General features: G+C 52.5%; 1 protein-coding gene across 1 annotated transcript; it reads right to left on the bottom strand.

Annotated features, from left to right (window-relative positions):
* Nucleotides 1-20,277: 20,277 nt before the first annotated feature.
* LOC129079101 (histone H2A type 3) lies at nucleotides 20,278-21,344 on the bottom strand. Its single transcript, XM_054584075.1, has one exon. The coding sequence runs from the start codon at nucleotides 21,288-21,290 to the stop codon at nucleotides 20,898-20,900; it is 393 nt and encodes a 130-aa protein (XP_054440050.1). The 5' UTR covers nucleotides 21,291-21,344; the 3' UTR covers nucleotides 20,278-20,897.
* Between the last annotated feature and the right edge of the window lie 5,284 nt (nucleotides 21,345-26,628).

Here is a 26,628-nt window from a genome sequence, read left to right on the forward strand (position 1 = left end):
CATCCCCAAACATGCTGCTTCTGAGCTGCAGACGCTGGAAAGCGGCGGAGGCACGAACGTCCTCCCGATCTCTCCTTTTCTCCTTGTCTTCCCGATCCCACCTGAGAGACGCCCGCCCTGCACCCAGAGAGGAAGGAAATGTTATCAGGGGTGGAAGTAGAGACAGAACAGGATTCTGTACCGACAGGCCTTGGCAGCGTGACTCTTACCTTCCTTCGCCGCCCCCGTGGGCGGAGCGGCTTCCCCACGGCCGCCGTTCTCTGCGCCGCCCACGAGGAAAGCACGTGGGCTCGGCCGCTCTCGTGGGTCTTCGATTCCTTCTGAGGACTCTGTACACGTAAAACTCTTCGTGCTCTCCTGTCCATCTGTCTTTTGTTCCAGAGCCCCAGCAGACACTTAAGAGGGATAGAAGTAAGAATGTCCCTGCCCTGTTGCATTGTCCTTTTCCCTCCCTTTCACTAATGCTTTCAGATAGAAGTGGGACCTTACTAAATCTGGCTTTGTCTTCAATTTGACAATGGTTGTTACATGGAATCTCTGCCTGCCTCCCTGAGGGGAGTCTGGTTTAGCTAGGTGTCAGGTGGAAGCGCCCGAGGGATCAGCCCCGGGTCGCCCGGATGTACATGACGTGAGTCTGATCCCGTCTGACTGGCACTGTTACGGCAGATGGGGAAAGGACTCAGGCGACAACCTTCCGTCTGGAAGTCGCCAGAGGCCATTTGAGGTCTCCTGGCACTTTTCTTTCTAGGCCCACGCGACCTCCTCCAGAGCACATGTGAGTTCCTGGAGGCCTTGTCTGAGCAGGGGAGCGCTCGGGCAGGGTGGCTTCACCTCTCTCCCCACGCAGCCTGCTTGGCGGTCCTGTCTGTCTTCCGGCTTCCTTGTGCAGTACCTGTGTCCTTCCTCTGGTGTCCCTTACAGTGTATTACTGCTACTCCTTTTGGTGCCCACAGTGCTTCTAGTAGTTGTAATATTTCATCTTTATTCTATTTCCTTCCCTCCTGCCGTGAGGAGCCCTCTTTTCTTGCAAATCGTCCCGTGGACATGCAGGGTGGCGAAAGCATACTGGGAGTCAGTGTCGATGTTCACTGTTTTCCCCTCAGCTACCCGAAGGGCTCAAAGGAGGGCCCATAGTTCCCCTCGCTGTGCAGACCCCCCGACGGTAGGCCTGCTGCCTCGAGGACCTGGTCGGGGCTTCCAATGGCACAGCCGGCGTGCCGGACCCACTCTGCAGGTCACCCCTGCTGTCGGCATACAGGGTCAGATCCGGGCCAGCGAGCGGTGCATCCCGGAGGTCGGGCTGGCTTGCCTAGACCTCCCCGGTGACCTCAGTGCAGTCATGTCTGGCGGCCCCTTTGTCAGCCGGGAGGAAGGTGGCAGGGTTTAGTTTCGTATTGTCTCCACGGTGACTTGTGGGTTTTCGCACAGGAGGCCTTGGTACAGGGTGAGTGGGGGTTGGAGAGCCACGTGTGCCCATGTCAGTTCAGGAGGCTGGTGAGAGTCTGAGGGACGTAAACCTTGATGTTCTGACCCCGGGTCAGTGTGTCTGCCTTGCGGACGAGGAAAACTGCGGCGGCGGCGGCACGTGGTCATGGGGGCCTCCCAGCTGCCACCGAGTCCTGTTGCTTCGACAGGCAGGCGACCGGCGCTGCCAGGGCCCAGCTGCTTGGGTTAATACTCCTAGTGCAGTTTTATTCTTCTCGTGCACGAGCAGGTTGAATTCCCTGGACATGTCTTGAAGTTCTAAGGCGGCAGCCTGTTCCAGTAGGGTCTTAATAGTCCTAAAGGCCTCCTGCTGCTCCGGTCCCTAGCAGAGCGGGTCTGCATCTGTGCCTGTCAAGGCCTGGTATGGGGATTTAGCCAGGGCCGAGTAACCGGGGATCCAGGTGCAGCAAAACCCCTTGCCGCCCCAAGGCCCAGTCCTGCTGGGTCTCTGGAGCCGCTCCCCGCGCCCAGGCCTCCGGGTCTAGTGTCTGGACTGGGGCAGTGTTCTGTAAATATTTCTGAGCTTCTTGCAGAATTTGTCATCATTCCTCTGCATTAAACAGGGTGAGGAGGAGCTGGCGGCAGTTGTCCCAAGTTGGCCGATGGGTGTGCATGATGGACTCCATGAGGTGGACGAGGGCCGGGGGCTTCTCCGAATATGACAGGGTGTGGCGCCTCCAGTGCAGCAGGGGCAGCGGTGAACGGTTGTTAGCTCATGATCGGCCGTCCGGGCTGTGCCGGCCCATCGGGGCCTATCTGGGGCCGGCCCTGAGCCTCCCTGAGGGGCATCTGGAGGATGGGCTTCGCTGAACGCAGCCTCCCGGCAACAGAGCTCCCGGGGCTGTCTTGTCTCTCTGGGGCGGTCGGCAGGGAGCCCAATGGAGGAGGCGTTCCTGAGGGTGGGCAGACGGGCATCAGTGGCTCTTTGTCGGGGGCTCCCTGGTAGATGGGGTGTTTTTCTGGGCTGGCGGGTTGAGCAACTAGGATGCACAGCTTCCTGCATTTGGGGGTTGGCGTTGAGCAAACTTGATTCCGGCCTTGTGCCCTGTTCCCCTTTGCTCCTTTTCTTTCCTGCTGGGCTCCTGCACACCCTCGGAGCCATGCCGGCATTTGCTGGGCCAAGCCCTGCCACCAGTCTATATACTGAAACTGGTCCGGGTGCCCTGGCCTTCCTGATGTGGAGAGCACTGGTAATTCCGAAATCTAATGCTCCTTCCGAGGGCCACCCTGCACTGAAGGGGGGCCGTTCTAACTCACAGAGTATAGTCAGGGTATCTGGATCCAGGGGGGAGCCACGCCACAGTCTGCCTTGAATTTGTTGAAGTTCGGAACCCTGCAGTCTAGGACTGTGGGGGAAGACTGTCTGCCTCCCATGTTCCCCGCTATGGTGCAGACAAAGGGTCTGGGTGCCTCCGGTCGGAGACCAATTAGATGCCTGCCTGGCCTCTTTCTCTCGTGAGAAACAGGCCCATCTTAGCTAAGGCTGCCCGTGTAGAGTCTGGGTTAATCAGCTGTTGTGCTGTATGGCCACGGTGCCGAGGTATCGCCGGTTCAGGCCCACTCAGGCTCCGAGGAGTCACAGACTGGGTGCCCAGCTGCCAGAGGCCGGGGCCCCACGCTCGCTCGCTCACTCACTCACAGGCTATACAGTGTTCCCCTTCTCTTCCTCGGAAGGCCCTACCTGGTGGACCTCGGGATCCTGGGAGGTGATCAGCCTCCCCTTCCGTCTGGGGGGATGGGCCTGACTCGCGGCGCTCTCCCAGGGAAAACTCATCCGATCCTGATAGCACGTGGCTCCCAGGTTTTGTTTGCTCTCCTCGCGGCCCGGGGTCCGGGTTGAGGTTCCGAGCTCGGGGCAGCCGCTGGTCCCCCGCCGCGGACCGGAGGCAATTTGCCTGCGCGAATGGGTCGGCTTCCGGTCAGAGAACCAGATGTCCCCGCAGGTTGGGAACGGACTCGGCTGACACCAGGAGTAGCGAAGGGAAGGGAAGCTTTATTAATGCATAGGGGCCCAGTGGAGTACCCTCGCAAAGTCTGGGTCCCAAAACCAGGATCCCGTGGTCCTTTCATGCTTGGCTTAAGGGGGCGGATTCTACTGGGCGGGGCATTGCTTTGGGCGCGAAGCAGGCTACGGAAGGGGCGGAGGGCCCTGGCTGCCAGGGCAGGGGTCAAAAGGGGCGTTGGCCGCCTTCGCTCTACAGCACCATTGGTTAATCTTCCCAGAGCGGTCACGCACTCAGGGGGCTGTCCCGGTGTCCCGAGGATTAAAGGGGATGAGGAAGGCAGGGCAACAGGTTTTAGGAGCCTGCTGTGACCTCTGTAGGAGCATCCAGGGAGGAACCCTTTGCGGTGGCAAGGGGGCTCCGCGGGCGTGAGTAATTGGTCTGTTCTTTGAGGTCATGTGGGCCCATGTAGGAGGCCTCGCTTTTCCCGCCACAACAGCTTTAGTTTTGTTTTCAGATTCCCAGGGACCTGGAGACCCAGCCCTACCTGGACATAGGGCAGAATGTCACCTGCTTCTATATATCAGAGCAAACAACAAAACACAGAAAAACAAAATTAGGGGCTGCCTAAAGCTGCAGCCACGCACCTCCCCAGCCAGATCTGAAACCATAACTTACATTATGTGAAACCTCTTTTAGGTTGGGTCAGCTGACAGTTTTCGTGATCTCCACAGCTGCGTTCCGTGTGGTTCCTACCCTTAGAGGGACCAAGGTGCAGGAATAAATGTCCACCCAAAATAACTCCCCAAGTCCGTGGAGAGATTTCATCTGCAAACTGAAGGCAGCTTCAGATGCACATATTCCCCTAGGCTTGGCTTGTGTGGCGCACACCCATTTTATGCACCAGGTTGTGTTTGTGCTGTGTGTCCACGTGGAGCCGATCACTAGGAAGCTCCCGTGCTGCACCTGAGCTAGGACAGCCTTTGCCTGCTGTTGTTGCTCATGGTATTTGCATGTACAACTAAGGAGATAACAGGTATGTGCTGTATCTTGTAGGTTCTCGAGATTTTGGGGTCATGGCTGGTTGGCCTTAATTTATCATCTCTATGGGATCATTCCCATCAGCCAGCAAACATGCTGTCATTTTCTCCGATTCGAAACTCCTGCTGTCGCCAGGCCTGCGTGACAGCGAGACTGGACCCATCTGGACTTGTGAGCTCGCTCTATGAGCAGAGTGGGGCTCCCACAGGGATGGGTGGTTGCAGGTCAGCAGTGTTGAAGCCGTGGCGAGCCGTGTCCTCCCAAGGCTCTTCTGAAGCTAATGAATGCAATGGACACTTCGGCTTCGAGCTGTTATAAGGAATCCTGCTGACACCGCACTTCTCTGGCCCTCTTCACAGGAAATGCCTCCAAAGTCTACCATCTGCCTCCAAGTCCTGCTTTTCCATCCTCCGGGCCAGGAGCACAGCAAGCTGGTGATGGTCCCATGAGATGACTTTCAGGAAAGGGTTCATGGGGTCCACCGTGCTCAGCCATGTTTACACCCACAGCAAAGCACCCAGAGGGTGCGTGAAGCCCCAGAGAAGCCCCAGAGAAGCCCCAGAGAAGCCCCAGGGAGCCGCAAAGCTCAGCAGTTCCAGCCAGGCTTCCTGTAGCAGGGCCTCTGCCCTTATACCCATGCTATAAGAGGCCCGGCATGGGGTTAATTCATGAGGTCTGATGCTCTGTCCAGGCAGGCCGTGTCAGGAATGACTCCGTCGCTTTGTGGTGGGGAAAACCCACACCTCAGAACTGGGGATGGAATCGTAGTGTGAGGCCCCCGGCCCCAGGAGATTCTCCCTCTCAGGATGGTCTACAGTCATCAGAACGACCATCTGCCATCCTTCTTTTCAAGGACCTGCACTGTCTCCAACAGAAGCGGGTTCCTGCACCAGGGAGGGCTTACAGCCAAGTGTGGCTGACTTCAGAAGGACGGAGCAGGACCCAGTGACCATGTTTCCATAGTGCCCAGATCTCCGAGTTCACTAGCTGCAAGCAGGCTACTTATCTATTTCCTTTTTCTTTTGTAATCCTCACCCAAGGATGTGTGTATTGATTTTAGAGAAAGAGGAAGACGGTGGGGAGACACACACACATCAGTTGGTTGCCTCTTGTGCACATCCCCACTGCGGATGGAACCACAACCTCTCAGTGTGTGGGAAGCTCCAACCAACCAAGCCATTCGACCAGGGTCTGGCTGCTTATCTTTAAATTGAATTCCCAGAGCCTCTCTAATAACCAAACTATTCCAGCTAACTTTAAAACAGACTTCATGTTAGGTTTTTTTTTTTTTTGCTGCCATAACGTTACCTCCAATGCAGCAACTGAGCAACCCTCTATCATCTTCCAGGTCCGAAGGCTGCCAGTCCAGCCAGTGCGGCGCGGGGGCCTTTCTTAGCTCACAGGCTCAAGTCAAGGTGTCTGCCTGGATGCCTTCCTCTCTGGGGTTCATTGCAGCCCCAGGCTCCCTCAGGTTTTGGCACTCCCTCACGATACGGGATGAGGACCTCTGTCCCAGCCGGCGGAGTGGGGCTGTCTTGGCTTGCAGAGCCTATCCACATTCCTTCGCAAGCTCTCCGGGCGGTCCCCTCCAGCAAGGGCCAGCCAACCGTTGTCAGGGTCCAAAGGCTTCTGTGATTAGCCAGGATGTTCGGGGTGACCCCCTTGATGTCTATCACTAGCAATAGCTGCAAAGTCCATTGGTGTGCGACAGGTGGCTCAGCTGGAAGTCCTGACTAGGGCCTGGGGGCCTGGGAGGAGCCAGCGCAGGCCTCTGTAGCCAGATTTCCCCTCAGGACCTGCTTAGTTGTCCATTAATCAAATCACTGAGGATGTGTAATAAAAACGAAGCTTGTTCCCCACAGGTGGGCTCACAGGTATCGGCGGGGCTCGCATTCTCACCGTGGACACTCACAGATATGACAAAGCTAAATGGAAGGCTTTTGTTTTCTTTTTGAGAAAAATGACGTGATGAAATGGGTGTGCCGCTGAGCCCCAGCGCAGGAGCAGAACACGCTATTATTTCTCTGAGCTTTTTGAGGTAGGGATATCCGCTTGCTTGAATGAATGAACACGGACACCGAAGGGAGCTTTGGGAGGATGGGATGAGCAGATATTACAGTTATACACGGATATAAAGTGCGTTCACAGCAAAACACGTCTGCTCTAAGTGAAAAGAAGTGATAATGAAATCACGCCCTCCAGGATATATGCTAAACACATGCACGGCCATGACTGGTTATGACTATAGAGGCAGGGTCAAGGCATGATGAGCTGACCTTAAATTCTTTGTGGCTCAGATTCAAGAACAAAGCTGATGTGTTAAATAACTTTATTTATTTATTTATCTACTTTCCTCAACAGAGGACACTTTTTCATTGTTTTTATTTTATTTCTTAAGTATATTTTATTGATTATGCTATTAGTTGTCCTGTTCCTCCCCTTCATCCTCCTTTGCCCAGTACCCCCATTCCCTTCAGCACCCCCGCTTAGTTCAGGTCCCTGGGTCGTACATATAAGCTCTTTGGCTTCTCCATTTCCTATACTATTCTTAACCTCCCCCTGTCTATTTTGTATCTACCATTTATGCTTCTTATTCTCTGTACCTTTTCCCCATTCTCCCCCTGCCCCCTCCCTGCCGATAACCCTCCCTGTGATCTCCATTTCTGTGATTCTGTTCCTATTCTAGTTGTTTGATTAGTGTCATGGGGAGTGCCATGCAGCGCGCTCCTGGATCCGAGGGTCACTGTCTGGAGCCAGCTGAGGAGGGAGCGGGTCTCTTAGTCCCGCAAAGCCTGTCCCGGGGTTGTCACTGTTGAGGGGGAATAAACAGGAGTCAATGCAAACACTTCTCTGTTTGCTAGGAGCTTGGCGCTTCCCTCTAGTGGAGAAGGCCCTCCCCCAGGCCCTGTGTCCAAAGGCTTTTATTGGAAAGGCTTTTATTCATACGCACAGGGGTATACAACAAAGCTCATCAATCAATGTCAAAAGGTTATGTTTACAGAAAACAAAGAGATTATGGATAACAATTGAAGGAACACAAGAGATCTGCCTCAGGCCAGGGTCTATGAATAAAGTAAATTTACTTCCCAGTGTCAGTTGCTTATCATAGCTTTTGAGGGAATAACAAAGCATGCTTCAAGGAACTTATTTCTAGGACTGATTTCTCCCTGGGAACCACCCAATCCAGTTTAGGGCTGAACCTGCCTTTAGTATTGTTTCAAGCCTGAGCCAGGTGGGTGGGGAAGAGCCACCAAGAAATAAGGAGATTTCTTTCAGATAGAATGAGAACTCCAGCCATATCAAAGCTGAGGGTGAGGGTCTTTTGCCCTTTCTCTGTGTCCCCCAAGTCCTTGACCTGCTGCCCATACTGGCCGTGTCTGTCTTAGGTCATTCCTCGTTGTGAGAGATGTTACCTGTCTTTGACTAACCGACCATCACAGGGCCAAGCAGGGGGATGTGAGGGAGGCAGGGGCTGCGCCCCTGCCAGGGGGGCAGGTTCTGTCTCCTCAGTGGCCTGTTTTCCCAAGGCCTCCTCGATCATTTCCAGCCTCGGGGCCCTCTGACCTGTTGGCAGGGGTACAGTCCCTGAACCAGACAGTGCATTTCCCAACAGCTTAGTTTGTTTTGGTTTTTGGTTGTTTTTTTTTAGGTTCAGTTGTTGATAGTTATGAGTTCGTTGTCATTTCACTGATCCCAGTTTTGATCTTCTTCCTTTTCTTAGATAAGTCCCTTTAACATTTCATATAATAAGGGCTTGGTGATGATGAACTCCTTTAACCTGACCTTATCTGGGAAGCACTTTATCTGCCCTTCCATTCTAAATGATGGCTTTGCTGGATAGAGTAATCTTGGATGTAGGTCCTTGTCTTTTGTGACTTTGAAAACTTCTTTCCAGCCCCTTCTTGCCTGGAAGTTTTCTTTTGAGAAATCAGTTCATAGTCTTATGGAGACTCCTTTGTATGTAACTCTCTTCTTTTCTCTTGTTGCTTCTTTTTCATTGCTTTTTGAGAGACCAAAGGGAGAGAGAGAAACATTAACGCAAGAGAGAAGCACGTATCAGTTGCCTCCCATATGCATCTGGACCAGGGATCGCATGTGCCTGGACTGCTGATTGAATCTGCAACCTAGGTTTGTGCTCTGACCAGGAGTCAAACCCTGCAACATCGTAGCTATGGGACAATGCTCCAACCAACTGAGTCACACCGGCCAGGGCTGATTTCTTTACTTTTAAAAAATGGGAAGCTTCAGCCCTGGATGGGTAGCTTAGTAGGTAAGAGCATCATGCAGATATGCCAGGGTTGTGGGTTCGACCCCCAGTCAGGACACATACAAAAAGCAACCAGTGAATACATAAGTGGAATCACATATCAATGTTTCTCTCTCTCTTTTACTCTCTCTCCCTTCCTTTATCTCTCTAAAATCAAGAAATAAAAACATTTTAAAAAATTATTTTTAAAAATGGGAAATTTCAAACATATGCAAAGGTACACAAAACAGTAACATGAACTAGACTTCAGCAATTATCAGCCAGAGACCGATTTTGAGTAATTTACACCCCTATCCTCCTATTGCTCAGATTATTTTGAAAATGTGTCCAAAATATTTTATCTTTTCATGTGAAAATATTTACCTGACTTTCAGGCCATCCCAGTCAACTGAAAGAATTTTGTTTAATATTTCAGGGATATAATTAATCATACTTATTAACAAATGACAGATCCCGCCTTCCAGACGCTTGTCGCTAACACACCTGTCAAAAGCACACGACACAGGGTTTGCGAGCACCAGGGCTTTCGCTGTGGCCATAGCCAAGCAATGTTACGAAACCACAGCAGGAGCAGAGGTTTTACCCAGAGTCCTGGTGTGGTCGTCAGCGCAGGCTGATGCAGCCGAGTATCACAGGCTGGGGGCTTAAATGCCAGACATTTATTTCTCCCCGTCAGGAGGCTGGCAGTCTGGGTCCCAGCTTGGGGTAGGGCTGGTTCTCCTGCGGCCTCGCTCCTTGGCGTGTGGATGCTTGCTTGTCTCTTCCCTGTGTCCTCACATGGCCTGGACCTGCAGCACCAACTCTTGCTGGGCCTTTGGTGGCCCTGCAGACTTCAGACTTGCCAGCCAGTTCCTTAAAGTAAACCTCTCTCTATGCCATCAGTTTGTTTCTCCAGAGAATCCTGATGAATAAAACCTGGAATCCATATCCTTTCTTTTCTCTTGCACCTCTAGTTGTAAACTGGCCAAGTTCTTTTCTGAGCTTATCAGTTTTTTTGGTAATACCTTATCAAATGAGGCCAATAACTCGACCCATGCTGCCCACGCTCTACCGCACCGTGGGCGATGAGCCCACTGCAGAGGGAGAAGTGCAAGCCTCCATCCCGTTAAGCTTCCTGCCAGACGGCACAGGGACCACTTTCCTGTTCACCTTTTCTTCTGTAATAACCTTTCTTCTGAGCTAATGCTGCACAAAGACCGCCCCCCCCCCGCCCCCAGTGACCTCCAACAGCAGCCCCCGGGCTCCTGACTGCTGCCTCCAGGTGTCACTGAGTGACAAGTTGTCTCTGGTTTCAGGGAGCAGCTTCTCCCTGGGGTGTGCAGGTCTTGGGGTGCAGGAGAAGCGCACAAGGCTGGCGGTAACTCACAGCGCTTCCTGAAGCCCTTCCTCCAGAAATGGGGCCCTGTCCCTTCCACCCATTTGCCATTGGCCAAGGGGGCCCCTTGGTGTTAGCTTCTGGGGGCTGTAACAAAGTCCCCAACAGGGGGGCTGTGGGGACAGACAACAGGAATTTACTATCCCGGTTCAGGAAGGAGATGTGACTGTCGCACGTGGGCCCAGGTAGCCAGGTTCTTAGTGATCGCAGCAATGAACTGGACCGAACACACAGAGAGTTTATGGCAGGAGGAGAGAGTGCAGATTTATTAAGCGATAGTACACTCTACAGAACATGGGAGCAGGCCAACTCCGAGCAGAGGTGGACCTCAGGGGCTGGAGGGATTCTGTTCTTGCAGGGCGGGTATTTCCTGGCTAGTTTTGGTGGGCTTTTATGGTACATGTGTAAGCAGTTACATTCCTTTTAAGCTACTGGGCACGTGGTCTCCTCTGATTTTCCTTGACTGGCCACCAGAGGAGGAGGTCTCACAATGACAATTTATTGTAATGCTATTGTAATGACACAGGGGTCACGTAGCATCTTCTGCACAGGTGCAGTCATGATTCCCCATGATTCAGTGCTTTTCTAGAAAGCAGGGACAACTGGCCTTAGAACAGGGTCTCGGTCCTGTATGGATGTACAGGACCTTTGTCTTAGTCCTGGGGCGCCTCGGGAGTTTCCTCCCTCCTGACTCTCTTCTGTCTCAGGGCTAAGCCGAGCTCCCTCTGGACGTTTGGGGCAGATGCTTCCCCGCCTCTTCCAGCTCCTGGTAGCTCTGGCCATCCCTCAGCTTGTGGCCACACCAGTCTCTGCCTCCACTTTCACCTTCTTCTTGCGTGTGTCTAGTGCTCCCTCTGACTAAGAGGCCTGTCATCGCCTTCAGGGTGCCGGAGAGTCGGGGAAATTCCCCCTCTCGAGATTCTTGATGTACTCACATTTTTTTTTTCCACACAAGGTAATATTTCAGGTTCTGGGATGAGGAAGAGCCTTTGACCAGTCAGCCGTTTTTGGCGTCGACCACGCCGCGACCGTGGCAGGACAGTGTAGCCCTGGGAGTGGGGGGTGGGCTGCGAGATGGGCAACGTTTGCGCCCCGCTGAGGGCAGCACGGGGAGATTTAATGTGGGGCAAATCTCCCTCTTAAAATGCCTGGGAGCTAAGGGAAGGACACAGCACATCCGTGCCCTTTCCTAAAGCGGTCTGGTTACATGGCATGATTCAGATGGAGCAAAACATGCACTAGCCCAGCTGGCTCTGCCACAGAGAAGGACCACATACGAGTTACAGGAAAGGCAGTTTTTATCATCGGTGGTGGCCCCAGAGAACCACACTTTGACTCAGTGTTGCCTTGTGGCGGGTAAAGCCTGTGGGTGGCAGGAACACGATGCAGAGGTTTTCATGAAGTAGCCCTAATGCGTTTGCACAGGGAACAGTAGCTAGGACACTAGGTGGAGCCAAGTGCGTGCTTTTAGAAAAAGTTCTTCTGTTTCTACCATGTCCCGGCCTGGGAGCTGTGGAGCACCACCAGTGACCACAGGGACACCGAGATCACTCTGTCTCCACGGGACAGGTTGCCTACACCCCCGTTAGAGGGAGGACAGTGAACAGGAGAAGCGGGGAGTCTCAGCTCTCCATGCAGAACAGGAGCAGCACCCGCCCCTCCCGAGGCCATCGCTACATGCGTGTCCAGCTCTTCAGTTGTGCCTGTAATGCTAATTTTCACGAAGAGCAAAAAAAACTCTTTGGAATATAGTTGCATCTGTGCCTTGAGTGCAAAAAACAACATCTGATGTGTTTTCCAACATCATCAAGCAATTCTCCAATTCTTAGTGGACAAGTGCGCCACAAATTTAACTCAGTTCGGACCCTACCTACCTGGAGATAGCACCAGACCCCACAGGTTAGGGGTTCAGTGCTGCAACACTGTTCCCACATCAGACGCCAATCAAAGGCCAACTGGCACCTGTGCTTTTGACACCCACTCCTTCTCCCATTTGATTAATTTGCATTTCAGCTCACAGAACTCAGAGGAACATTTTACTTAGTGATTACTGGTGTGAACCCTGACAAAGAAGACAGTAAGCAGGGCTTCGGGTGGCTATGTGAGCTCAAGTTAAAACAAACAGCAACAACAAGAACAGCCTAGCAACCATTTCTGCACAGTGGTCCCTCCTACAAAGTGCACTTCAGGGAGAAGCCTGCGCTGAACCGCCCACCTGTGCGGTGTTTCCGCCCAGCAGCCTCCAGGAGCAGTAAAGGGGCTCCTGGAGTCCTGCTTCAGCCAAAGGAAGTGGGGCCTCCCCCATCCAATCAGAGCTGTGCAGCTCCAACCAAGCCGCAGTTCTATTCTGACCAATGAGACAGACAGTGCCCTCTCCCTTTAAAAAAAGGTTGTATTTACTTATTTATTTTTAGAGAGAGGGGAAGGGAGGAAGAGAGGGAGGAACACATTGATGTGAGAAAGAAACATTGGTTGCCTCTCCTTGGCGCAGGAAACCCAGTCGTGGGGCCCTGACCGGGAATTGAACTGGTGACCTCTTGCTTTGCGGGACTGTGACCGAAGGCACAGCGGACTGAGCCACAGGGGTCAGGGCAGGACGCTGCCTTCTGAACCAGCCCAGCTTCCAGGCCTCGGAATCCTCCTCCGCCCGAGAATAAACCAATCAGCAGGCGGGGTGGGGACTCGCGTCTCTGAGTCGCCTCCCTTTTGCCTGGGAGAGCGCACTTTCTAAGAATGAGGCTGGAAAATGTCCTTCCTCGGTTCAGCTGAAACACGGAAGACGCCTCGCCAGAGCCGCGCACGGTGGATGAGACCAGACCCGAGGAGCGGGGCGCGGCGTCTAGTCAGAGAGGGGCCCTCACCCTGCGCTGTTCCCCAGCAGGGCCCTCCTGTAGCCCAGCTGTGCCACAGCTGGGCTGGTTTACTCCGGGCCGTGTCCTTTCTCACCGGGGTATCTGTGGAGTTGAATTAGCGCTAACAACCACTGGTTGACGCAGTTCATTATACGAGGATATGGGATAGGAATTGTCAGAGGGAAAGGATGCACAGAGCAAGGTATCGTGAGAGGGTACGGAGAGCCCTTCCCTCTGCGGGGGCCGTTCTCCGGGAAGCTCCGCCTGTTCGGCCCGGAGGCTCTCCCAGAACTGCCCCCGCCCCGACGGTGCTTATCACACGGGCAGGACTGACTGAAGTGTCGGTCATTGGTGGTGACTGATTCAACCTGCAGCCTCTCTCCCCTCCCCAAAGGCCAGCGGGTGGGACCGAAAGGCTCCAGCCCGCTCCGCAGTGATCGGTGCCCCAGGTGACCAGCCCCCTCCCACAGGCGCCCTCCGAAATCGCCTCATTAAAATAACGAAAGATATTTATTCTCTCAACTCTTAAGAAATTCCAAGAGATTCAAGAGTTCTGTGCTAGGAATGGAACTGAAGACCTAGCCCAACGTCTTTTTCTTATTGTAAATCACAATATTACACAAAACAAACAAAAAAAGCCCAAGTCAAAATTCCGCGATAGATCTGAAATAACTTTGCTGTCGTCGGAAAGCGAAGAAGCTTTCAACAATTTCTGGGCTATGCTAAAAAGATAAAATAGGCATTTTAAGGGGTCTCTTTAGGGCCACAATTGACAGTTTAAGTATCACACGATAATGGTTAATTAGAATATATTCAGTTTATAAAATGAGAAACGTGACTAGTATATGCATTTACAACCATAAGACAACAAAAGGTTGTGGATAAATTGTGTTGAATTTTTATAGATTATGGTAAAAAGGAAAGCGTTGCCAGATATGGATATTTGGTTCTTAACCACATGTCTGTTTGTAAGGTTTAGATCATCCCAGTGTCTAACCCTCCAAGCAGGAAAGCGCCAAGAAAAGTGTGAGACAGCGCGGCAGGAAGACCCGGCGCGCGCCAGAGGGAGGCGGGGAAAACGCGCTGGGGAACGGCGAGGGGAGCGCGGAGCGGGACGCCGCGCGGAGGGCCGACTGGGTGTTCCAACCCTGGGCGCAAAGAACAAAGGCGTCACGTATTCCATCCCCATTCAGGGGGGAAAAGCCTTCCCTTTGCGGAAGAAGACGCCGCAGCCCTTGGGGTCTAGGGATCGCGCGGGCTGCGAGGAGTCAAAGACATCAAGTGTTCAAAACCCGGAGAGCCTCCGCGATTCGGAGTCCGGGCGTGGGGGTGGCCACTGGCAAGGCGAGTCCATGGGACACAGGACGGCGGTAAGCATCTGGAGGCCGAGAGGGCGGGTGCACCGCCAACGCGGTCGGGGAGAGAGCTGTTGAACTGCCCACCGGGAAGGGCGCCTGAGTGTGAAGACGGCGGTATGGGGTGTTTCCTGCAGCGAGCCCCGAGCACCGCGCTCGGGCGCCTCCGAGCCCCCTGGGCGCCGCGTCGCGCGCCACAGCTGCCGCTACCGCCCCCCGCGCGCGGGTACTTGGTGCGTCCTCTCTCTCCGCTTCTGAAGGGACTGCGCCCTCTATCACCGCGTCCCTTATCCCTCCACCCCTTTATCCCAACGCTCCTGTGCGCCTAAAACACTGCCCCTTGCACCCACGCGCCCTCCTACCACCTCATCCTTTATCCCCGCATACTTTTCGTCTCCTGACGCCCAGCACTCCGCACCGCGGCGCCCCCGAGCCCCGCTGCCGCCAGGAGTCCGCCGACCTTCCCGCTATCGGGTTGTCGTTCTGGCAGCCGGGGCGCCCTATTGCCCAGAGCTCCGAAGCCGAGCTCCACCGCGATAGCGACACCGCAGGCACCAGGCCAGCCTGGAGGGACTCTGCGGTCTGGAGGGACTCAGCCTGGAGGGACTCTGTGGGTGACACAGACCAAGGAGTTCCCGTCACGCGCAGAGACGCCCAGCGCATGCGCCGCATCCGAAGGCGCGAGCAGGAACGGCCACCCCAGCTCCAAAAGACATCTGGCCCACGTCCCTTTTTCTCGTTTCAGCAAAAACAACCTTGCGCTCCCTTGCCGGTTGGCTCCTGAAGAGGCCTTCAAAGTCAGTATGCAGCTGCTGTACCCGGAGCCCGAGGGACGGGGGCCCTCGTCCTCGGGTTCATAATTTGTTTTTCTCTTGGTAACGTCCTCGCAACCAAAGCTGGAATCGGCCCGTTGACCATTATTAAAAAGGACCCAGTGGGGCTTTTACTTAGTGCCGAGGGACCGCGAGCGCTCGGCGGTGGGAAGGCGCATGCCCTCCCACTCTTGCGCTGTGCGGTCATTAGAGTAGTTCCGTTCCTCTGCCTCCGCTGGCTCGAGGAACAGGAACCCCTCACCCCGTGTGTGTGCGTGTGCGTGCGTGTGCGTGTGCGTGCGTGCGTGTGTGTGTGTTCAAATGTCATTCATCCGTATTCGCTTCGCATCCGCTCTGTGCCTGAGTATCACTCCCGAGCACTGGGGCGAGCGGGTGCACATCCGAGGACAGTGCCTCCCCAGAGCTTGCATCGGTGGGAGAGGGTAGAGGTTTACGCGCTGAACAGAAAGAGTCCCAAGGCTTGGGGCGTCCTGCCCGGACCGTGAAGACAGATTTCAGCGGCAACTCGGAGCCCTCGGGGCGGGAAGCCCGCGGTGTCTGCCCTGGGGAATGCGGGGCGCGAGCGGTTGGAGGACGGACCCGCCGAACCCGCGCGCGGGAGGGGGCGTGGCCAGGGGCCCGGGGAAGGGCGCGGGCGCCGCGCGCGAAGACTGCGGCTTTTCCGCAGCGCCCGAGGGTCCTGAATGCTGAGTACCTATTGTATACTTAGCGACCTTGAGTGTTTGGTGCCTGCTGTATGCTTAGCTTGAGTGTTTAGTGTCTCAGGTATACTTAGTGATCCTGAACATTTAGTTCCCAGCTGTCTCATTGCCTAGGCTGCCTGGGCCTCCCACCCCTTACACTAACGCCTGTGAGGAAATCCAGCCACTCCACCCCTCCCCCCACTTTTTTCCTCGTCTTCTCTATTTTTTAGAATGGAATATTCTAAAACGAAAGAGTAAGTGTCCCTTCCAGGAGGTGGCTGTCAGGCTGCGGCCCGGAGCGCGACGGCACCGGGCCGGCCCGCACGAGGCAGCAGAGAGCTCTTCACGGGTCTGAGTTCAGCCCTTTTTCAGACGGGCAGTTTGCAAATACTGTCTCCTCCTCGGCAGCTTGTTTTTCCATCCCTGTCACAAGGCAAAAGTTTTAATTTTGATGAGGCCCAATTTCCAATGTTTCCTTCTATGGATCACGTTTTTTTGGTGTCAAGTCCAAGCCCTCTTTGCCTAGCCCTATATTGTGAAGATTTCCTTCTATAAATTCTCTTCCTACACATTTTGTAGTTTTACGTTTTCCAGTTAAGTCTGTGATTTATTTTGAGGGTTTTTTTTTCCTGTCATGAATGGCTATTGGATATTGTATTGGATATTGGATAAAGCAACCTTTACTGCGTTGAGATATGATTTTTTTCTGTGTTTCCTTTCCCCCCTGCCTGTTGATAGCTGGATTCCACTGATTTGATTTTCTGTAGATTTTATCCTCAAGCAGGGGAACTAAGTTTTGGAGCATCTCGCTGATGCTGCAGTGGGGGTGGTGGGGATTGGTAGTTTGGGCAAGAAAGGGTGGTGCTCTCCAGGTCCGCAGCCGAAGCCTGAGAGCCAGGTGTGGGCAAGCCTACTCCCTGCGAGACCCCAAGGGACGGTCCTTCCTGCTTCTGCCAGGTCCTGATGGCTCAGGGTGTCCCTGGGCTTGTGACGACGTCACCCCATCTCTGCCTTTTTTCACACAGCCTTCTCCCATGTCTCTGCATCTCGTCTCTTAAAAAGATACCTGTCATTGGGTTTAGGGTCCACCGCAATCCCAGATGATCTCATCTCAAGATCCTTAACTGAATTATACCTGCAAAGACCTTTCTATCATACAAGGCTGAAATCGCATGTTCCAGGCATTAGGACATGGGCGTATCTTAGAGTGGGAGCACCCTTCAGCCCACCAGAGGCGGAACCCAGGGCTAGGGTGGTAGCAGTTGACATGGAGAGGACCTGCATCCCAGTGACTCCTGATTTGCTGTCGGTCTCCTTATGGGCAGGGATGGAGAGGAAGGGATCAAAGGCAGCTTTTATTTGTCTATTTTAGTTAACTGAGTTGCAGGTGCCTGGCTGGGGAAGACTGAGGAAGGTGGTGTTGAGCGGCTGTGCCTTTGATGCAGCCACCAGTAGGGGCATCCAAGCCGTAGCTCGAGCTTGCCCCTGAGCAGAAGGGGTTTGGGTCTCACGGAAGCCCTGGCACGGATGAGTGTGCGGAAGGGCCCATGGTGGGTGGCAGCACGGCCCTGGCTCTCCTAGAGTGGGGAGAAGGCTGTTCCTCGGGGTCCAGTGGGTTCCGTGACTTGGCATGACCCCTAGCCCGGGGCATGAGTGACAGCATGTGGGCTGGGCCCCAGCAGTCCTGGGCACTGTCTTCTGGGGACCATGGGAGAAAGCCCAAATTAGCTGTGGAGAGAGACGGAGAACCAAGACACCCAGACGTGTGAGGGAGGCTGCTGGACCAGTGCCTTTCCAAAGACCCTCGCTAACCTGTGACTGATGCGGACACCTAATTGAGCCCCAGTTGACCCACGGCTGACTCCCCACTGGCCCCAAGTGCCCAGGAGCCAGCCCTCAGCACGCTCACTGACCATCAGCTTTTCTGGCAGCCCAAGTCCAACCGCTGACCCTCAGCTTTGGGCTGATCTTCCATCCACAGGACAGAACTGAGATGTCATGCAAGGATCCTGCACAGGGCTGGGGGCAAACTGAGGACAGGGGTGCTGACATTGGGGGCAGGGCTGGCAGGAGGAGCTGCCAGTGAGGGAAAAGTGCCAGGCCCTGAAGTCCCAGGCTGCAGGCAGTGGGTGGGGGCTGACCGGAATGGAGGCGGGGAAGAGGGCTAAGGGAGGGTACGGCTAGAGCTACTGCTGGGCAGGGGTCAGAAAAAAGCAAAGCCTTTGTCAAGCTTGCTTAGCAGTGACCAGACAGGTTCTGACCCTTGCTGGGGCCGCCATGCAGCAGCGCAGGACTTTAGGACAACAGCTCAGCTCAGCCCAGGCCCAAGAACATTCAAGCTGGGCGACCCAGTTTTCCCAAAGTGCACGAGCGAATGCTTGTTGAACAAAGAAATCGGGGGGTTGTGTGTGGGGAGATCCCATTTGTTGTTATACTCAAGGGATTCTCAAACATGTTGGTGAGTAGACAGAACCAACATATCAGGGAGGCGGCCAGGGACAGACCCACGTCCAGGTGGGCTGGGCAGGCCATGGGGTGTGCACCACCAGGCTGAGCCTGGCCTGGGGCACTTTACCTGCAGTGAGTGTGGCTTTCTGAGACTGGCTGGGCTGCATTGTTCCTCCAGGACCTCTCACCTGTTTTTCTCGTCTTTCTCAATGTGACCACCCTATGAGGTCGTGGAGAGAGTGAGAGAATCCCAGGGCAATGTGCCACAGTGGTGCAGGGAAAGGCCACCCAGAGGCACTCCACACTCTCTTCCTAAATGGTCTCCAATGGGCGCTGGGCGGCGAGGCCAGCCTGTCCAGCCCACCCTCCATCTGCTGGATTAAGTGATTGAGACACCCAGTCTCCTTAGTGGTGCATATCCTACTGTTACATTCAAATTTCTTTTTAAAACCAAGGTGAAATGCACACACAACATAAAACCACCCACCTACTGCGACCCCTTCAGTGCATTCCCAGGGTTGTGCAAACCTTCGCCTCTCTGGCTCGGAAACAGTCTCATCACCCCCAGAGGAAGGTCCTCCCCATCCATCCCATCACCCCCAGTTCCTGGCAACCACTAAGCTAGTGTTTGTGTATGTACCTGCTTATTCTGGGGATCATACACAGTGGCCTTTTGCATCTGACTTCTTTCACTCAGCAATGTTTCTAAGCTTCATGCTGCAGCATGAATCAGAACTTCACTCTTCTTTTCATGGCTGAATAGCATCCCACAGTGGGGGTGGACCGCTTTGTGTATCCACCTGTCTGCTATGGACACTGGGGTGCTGTGAATGTGGGGGTATGGGTATCTGTTGGAGCCCTTGGATACACCTACCTGGTGGTGGGCTTCCTGAGTTACGTGCTGCTCTCTCACAGAGACAGGCAGCTCTGGTTATTTCATCAGGTTTTGAACCTGGTAACCTGGATAACCAGATTTGGGGTCAGAGCTGTCCGGCAACTTTGTGAAGACGGTGCTGTCCAGTGGGGTAGGGGTGTGGCTAGTGCGACTGTAAAAATTGAACAGCCCCTGTGGATTGTGGCTGTATAGGAAAAGCTCAGTCTTAGAGGTGACAAATGAGGTTGCTGCCAGAGGACCTCCCACATCACAGCCTCCATCCTAAGAATGCACTTGAGGATGTGAAGAAACCAAAACCTGAAGCTCCACTGTGGTACTTGGAACACTTCAGCCCCCGCCCCTGGAACACTTACTTTCCATACCACCTAAGGGTTAGAATACAGGTCACAGCAGAACTGAGCGCCCTTCCTGTCAACGTGCCGCCTGCGCCTCCAGAAGGTGCTCGTCTGTTGACGGTCCTCGCTGCCCCGTGGCCCGCCCCGCACCGTGGGTCCTGCTCGCTTCCTCCACAGGGGCATCCGGCGTGGTTTCCATCCATGTGAATAGGGCAGCTGCCTAGCAGTCTTTTCTAGCACTAAGATATTTTAGAGAGACTAGCAGATGACTTGCTCCAGACGGTTCTAGGAAGCCCGGGTTTGAGTAAACCTAGTTTTAATAAGATAAATATACTTCTGAATATGTTTGCTACTGTACTTACTGTTATAATGAAGACGTTAATAACAGTGAGGGTAACAACAGCAATAACTTAACACTTACCAAGCCCTTATTTTGCACCAGGCATTATTTGGGGGGGGGGGGGTTTATCATGGATTATCTCATTTATTCCCTTATCTCCCATGAGATAGGTGCCATTAATGTTCCCATTTCTCAGCTCACTTTTCAAAAAAAAAATCTCCAAACCTGCTTTGTAACGGAATGTAGAGCTCATGAACAGCCAACTTCGGAAATAGCCCCATAGACATTACACAATCTGGTCCTAACATTCACTTTAAACTCACTAAATTCACAAACCTAGTTTTTTTTTTTTTATCAGGCTCAATGTACAAACTATTTTATTATGATCTTAGCTAACAATTCAAGAGGTTCTTTGATTGACCAATCCAATTTGAACAATTTCCTTCAATTATTTAAGTTTCCTTAAAAAGTTTGTACCTCTTTTAAAAACAATTTCTTTTAAATACTGAAAACACCTGTAGCAAAATAAACCCTTCCCCAGATTTTAGAATTCCCAACCCAATAAATTCAATCATAATCCCGACGGACCTTATGCTCTTTAAAAACTGCCACTTCAACTCACTCAAGCACTCATACATTTTAAATGGGAACCAGTTTACTTATCAGAACCGGAAATGGCAAATTCTGAAGATAACAAACTATAGACACCAGGCCAATCTACCCGGTTGTCCCTAGGATAAAGAAACAGTTCGTATTTGGCGTCTAAACGTGACCGAGCGACACTGTCGAGCCGAAAGTAACTAGTCACTGGTAATAACACAGGTACCTTCAGGGTGAGAGAGATTTAAATCCCAGGAGGGGTTTAGTGGCAAGATTCGCGAGCATGGCGGCCACATCAGGCGACCACCCCTGCAGCTACGAGCACGGGCCGCGCCATGCTGAGGCCCTGTGAGGCTCCTTTCTGGAAACTGGGTGGCTCTGAAGAGAGCCTTTGGTGTCACGGGACCCCCGGGGCGCGCCGCAGTTCCTGCCCGCCTCCGCGGCTTCACTTGCTCTTGGCCTTGTGGTGGCTCTCGGTCTTCTTTGGCAGTAGCACGGCCTGGATGTTGGGCAGGACGCCGCCCTGCGCGATGGTCACGCGGCCCAGCAGCTTGTTGAGCTCCTCGTCGTTGCGGATGGCCAGCTGCAGATGGCGCGGGATGATGCGCGTCTTCTTGTTGTCGCGGGCCGCGTTGCCCGCCAGCTCCAGGATTTCGGCCGTCAGGTACTCCAGCACGGCCGCCAGGTACACCGGCGCGCCGGCGCCTACGCGCTCAGAGTAGTTGCCCTTGCGAAGCAGGCGATGCACGCGGCCTACGGGAAACTGCAGCCCGGCGCGCGAAGAGCGCGACTTGGCTTTGGCGCGCGCCTTGCCCCCCTGCTTGCCGCGGCCGGACATGTCCGTAATCCGGAGCCAAGTACACAAAGCAGGACCGAGAAGCAAAATCCGAAATACAGGCCCAGAGGCCTAGCAAGGTCTTATATACGGTCCGGAGGTAGGTGAGATGGCGCGATCCGATTGGATGGCGTCGAGAGCCAATCAGAAAAAGAAGTCACCGTCCCTTAATTTGCATGTGTCTTCCAGTGATGAGGTCGGGAGCGTTTGATCCCACCAGAAACTAGAGACTGTTCCTTGATTTGACTACACGACGTATAAATAGAGTTGCTCTGCTCTCAGAGACTATTGGTAGAGACCTTTAATCATTCCTTATCCCTCGAAATCTGCCCCCGCGACCTAGAATGCAGTCCCCAAGTTGCAGGAGAGACTGCAAGAGGCGCGCGTAAGCGCGGCTGTGAGGAGAACTACTCCGTTTATAGGGAAAATGTGTTGAAGCAGGTGCACCCCGACCGGCATCTCGTCCAAAGTCATCGGTATCATGAACTCCTTTCTCAAAAACATTGAACACGCGGGGCGTCCCGCCTGGCGCAATACAACGAGCGCTCCACCATCACTTCCCGGGGGCAGACGGCCGGCTTTGCTCTTGCTGTTGCCAGAGCCACTCCCACAACTGAGGAAGAGTTTCCAATGCGGTGAAGGGTTGTTTTGTAAACCCAATACATCTTTGCGCCCTAGGAGTTCCCTGGTTATTTGGAGGGGCCCCGCTTCAGTCGTGTGCGCGCTGCTGTGTGTGTATGCACTCGAGCACAGAATGCGCGGATGTGTAAATGCTTTCAGGGATCGGGTTGCAAACCGTAGCGAGGCGATCGAGGACCCCTCCCCCGCCCCCGCCCCCCCGCCCCAGGTCCGCCCTTGCCTCCTCCCAGGACTATTAATACATAGCCAGGCAAAGCTGGAGCATAGTGCTGATACGTTCTTTCAGTGCGTCCCTGGTGCTTCTCGGTCCAGAGCTCCGTTTGCCAATCTCCCCACCCCTTGTCCCTGGTGGGTGAGCCCGGAGGTGCTCTAGATGACGGGTCTCGCGTTGTCGAGCAGATCTGGCGGTGGCGCCTGGCGCTGCCTCCCTGCCTGGACCACGCGTCTTTATCCTCGAGCAATGAGTATTTCCGGGAAGACGTTTGCGTGGCTGGATCCTGCAATGGCAGGATGTTTGAAACTGAAAGAGAAATGGAAGCTCGGTGGAAACCCAGCGCCCTGCGCTCGGGAGCCGGGTGTAACAAGCCGACCCTGCAGCAGGTAGCTTTCACCCTTACAGGTGGGAGGTGGGGGAAGCTGGACAATTTAAAAGGAAAGAATTCCCTTTTTCTTCCAAATTAGTTCCCCGCCCTTCAGCCACGTTATTTTCTGTGAAACGTTAGTGATGCAGAATACAAGTCCCCTTTTGAACTACCCACATTTATTGGGAGAATCATTTTCTGGGGAGAGTTCTTTGTCGTGAAGAGGCTTCACTGTGGAAGGGACAACGCCTACCTTTTTCTTGGCTTGGCTTTATTTTTAAAAGGGGTTCCTAATAATTTCCTTGAGCTTTTTGAGAATTAATATGTTGAAAGGTCTTTTATCTCAGCAAGGAACAGGTGTTCAACAAAAGATAACCATGCATTTACAAATCTTGTCTCTCCAAAGGGAGTTGGGGTGGGCGGCCTGTGGCAGCAGCAAAGAAAAAGTGAGGCGCGCCCTCCGAGCGGCCTCCGCCTCAGGGGCAGGAGCCCCTCACTCCCTGTGCGCCCCAGTTCATTTTTGTGGAGTGGATCTTCTCTAAAAGGATTTTTAAACTCTCCCACATTTTAAAGTTGGCATCTGAAATATTTTTATGGTTAGTTGAAATAGGTGCAAAGATGCAAATTGACTCTTGACTCTAAAAAAATGGTCACACACGAGTCTTTTAAAGGTGCCTGTTGAAATATCAATTTGGTGTTATAATTTATAAAATAACACAACTAAATTCCTCATTAATAGATGTTTTAGATGATTGCTTTTCCTCCCTGAAGTCACTTGCATTCCATTTCTGTCTGAAAATTCCATCCTAATGTAAGATGTATTTTTTGTTGGTTTTATCTATCACCTTTTCCTACAAAAAAAAGTATGTAAATTGAAATTTTAAAATACTTGTAGGTGACGAAAACCGAGTGTTTGAAACATAAATAAGTTGGGCCTGGAGGACGGGCCCAGGGGATAGGGCACCTCCCCGCAAACTGCAAGGCCGGCCGGAAGGCGGCCGCCCCGCTCCTCTCTCATGTGGGTGTTTCTCTCCTTCTGCTTCTCCCTTCCTTCTCTGCTCTCCAAAATCAATCAGTAAGTCCTCAGGTGAGAATAAAATACATCAATGGGTTTTGAAATTATGAAACAAAATCCAAAATTTTAGTGAAACCTGCCTCTTAATGAGAGGAATGGTGCCCCCCCCCAGGCCTCAGGGAGCGCATGCACCCCTGCACACAGAGAGTTATGTTTACAGTGATTGCACTATAGCAGCTTTTGCTTTGTCTTAATAGATATATTCTCTGACACAACATTTACAAAAATATACACTAGGAATGAAATTTTTCTATCGACGTTTCACTCAATTCTTTGCTTTCCTAGTTATAATCCAAAAATTAAACACTGATCGATTATCAGATGATAGCACCCTTAATTCTCAGATATCTGATTCATATTTAAAATGTCAACCTCCAGTCCTCCATTATGAATGCAGCCGTTGACGGGCCTAACCCTGGTCAGTATCCTTTTTTTTTTTAAATTCAGATTTTATTTATTTATTTTTAGAGAGAGGGGAAAAAAGTGAGAAAGAGAGGAAGAGAAGCATCAACGTGTGGTTGCCTCTCATACATCCCCAAGTGGGAACCTGGCCCTCAACCCAGGTACGTGTCTTGACTGGGAATCAAACCTGGAACCCTCTGGTTTACAGGCCAGGGCTCAATCCACTGAGCTACAGCAGCCAGGGCCCTGGTTGATGTATCTTGATGAGTACTTGTAGTCACATGATACCAGTGTTACAGACCCACATGATTCTCTCTACCTTAATGAGCGTAAAACCTAGATTTAGTAAAATATAAAACTTGTCAGCAGCAGAATGTGGTAGACTGTGCTGACAGTAGGCAACAACACTGCTTAGTTCCAACAATAAGATCAAAAAGCAAAATGAACGTGTCGAATTCCCAAATACAATTCTATAAAAATAAATTTTGTTGTGGATAATGAAAATTATTAGTCTTGATTTTCATAACAAAAATGATTTTCATAATTAAAAACATCTGTTTTGGCTCCTCTGACAATGAAATTAGCTTGAAGTTAAAAAAAAGAGGGGCGGGGGGCTGCCTCTACTTGCCAACAGCCGAGTGGAAGCTGCACAGATAGTCCCAGGCGTGGAACGGGCCGGATTGGGCTCTCTCCCACTGTAGGCACCTAAAGGAAGAGGCCAGGTGACAGAGTCCCTGCTACTGAGATTTTATGATCAAGAAAACAGAGAAATTGTATACAGAGCACATGTCTATAATATTATTACAACAGAGAAAGATTTAAGTGTTAAGTTGAAGGTTACATGAGGCTAAGAGAATTAGGACTCAACACAAAGGTAGCATTCTCCAGGTCTGAAATAACTGAGGTTAAAGCTTACAAAAGACCTGGAAGGAACTAAAGGATTTCGCTGGTTTTGAATCATAAATGCATTTAAGAGACTCCCCTCTCCTATCTCAGCTAAAAATTTCAAGTCAAATATGTTAAAAATTGTGGAGTGAACCAAAGATTTCGGGGGGGGGAGGTAAAACTGTCCCTTTAAGAAGAAACTACAAATGCAGAGGGAAAAAAGAAACCCAAAAGACATTTACACTCTGAGAGATTAAATGTTGATGAATGGGCGGAGGTCCCTGAAGCTTGGTGTGAGTCCCCAGGGAGCAGGAGTTGGAAGGCCATTGTCCACCTGAGAGATTCAACTTCCAACCCCAGAGGCATTTCACTCTTGGAAGGTGCCTGGGCTGGGGTCCGGTGTTCTTCCTGGTTTGGGAGTCACCAGTATTACGGGATTGTTGGGGGGCCACTTTGTGTGGTATCGGGAATCGTAGCCTGGTCGCGAGCTAGGCCCCCTGTCTGTAAGGGCTGACTGGAAGCCAGGAAGGCTGGGAGGCACATGGACGGACACTAACACCCAGGGTCCCCTGGGAAATCTGGCCTTAAAAAGTGCAGCATGGTCACTGAAGCTTGCTCTGCTTCCCACTGCCCTGATAAGGAAAAACCAGGTGTTTTACTTCACCACCAGGAGATCATTTCTGAACCCAGAAAACTGTGCCTTAATGAATGTCTGGCACCAACTTGTCTGACAGACCTTGATTTAAGACAAACCTGTGTATTTCTTCACTTTATTATCTGCAGCCTTTCGATGTAGATTGATAGGCTGTGCGTGCAGGCTGTGCACCCCTGCGCATATGGTTCTCAATGAAAACCGCTTCTATAGGGGAGGGCTCAGGGCTTTCTCCACTAGAGGGAGTCGCCACCCCCTTCTCCTGCCAGGCAGAGGGTGTCTGGTGCGGTGTCTTTCGTCATAGGTCGCGACGCGGAGCGGCTCTGCAGCCAGAGGCCTCCCTCTCAGGAATTTTTAGAGTGAGGGCATCCTGGGTTCCAGTTAGGCCTGCTTGCCTTCATTGTTAACTGTGTCACATTGTGCTTACTTTGCATATGATTACTTTTTTAAAAAAGCTACTGCATTTGTTTTATTAAAGTCTCTCTCATCGTTTACTAGGCTTATGTCCTTTAAAAAAGTATATGCTTTTTGGGACAAAAATTTCCTAATTTGAAGGATTTAGCTGAGTATGATGGTAGAAACCAGTATCTGTGCACCTGCTATTTTGAGTTTTCAGACAGGAACACATAATGCTTCTAAGATGCTGCCTAAACTCAACGCTAAAATATTTTTGGCGAGCGCTGCCTTGTCACAAGGGGAAGGATGGCCCCAAGCTCCACTGCCAGGGCTGTGTGACAACCCCCAGGGCCTCACTAAGTGTCACGTCCAGAGCACCCCAGCCTGACCCACAGCAGGACACAGGAGAAGGGAAGTTAGCATGAGGACTTCTGGAGGAGGAGGCGCTCGCCCACGAGGACGGGAGGGCCCCAGAGCACTCCAAGCGCGACCGCTAGGGCTGCTGCCTGAGGACAGACTGCTGAGCTTTTGGAGGCTGTGCCGCTAAGAAAAAGAGCTCTGCTCTGTCTCAGGATTCGTGCCCCCCAACGTCCAATGCGGCTACCCCAAGACCCCAACCAAATCGCACCTCACAAACTAGATAACACGCTGCTTTATGAGCACAGAGGTGGCTCAGAAAAGAGCCTTTGGGTTAGACAGCTGTTGGAACCT

The sequence above is a fragment of the Pteronotus mesoamericanus genome, unplaced genomic scaffold (genome assembly GCF_021234165.1).
Source record: "Pteronotus mesoamericanus isolate MK-2021 breed Mesoamerican mustached bat unplaced genomic scaffold, CSHL_Meso_final contig_752, whole genome shotgun sequence".
Classification (NCBI taxonomy): domain Eukaryota; kingdom Metazoa; phylum Chordata; class Mammalia; order Chiroptera; family Mormoopidae; genus Pteronotus; species Pteronotus mesoamericanus.

What these genes read in the sequence shown, in the direction of transcription:
- LOC129079101 (XM_054584075.1), bottom strand. Translation starts at nt 21,290, where the DNA reads ATGTCCGGCCGCGGCAAGCAGGGGGGCAAGGCGCGCGCCAAAGCCAAG.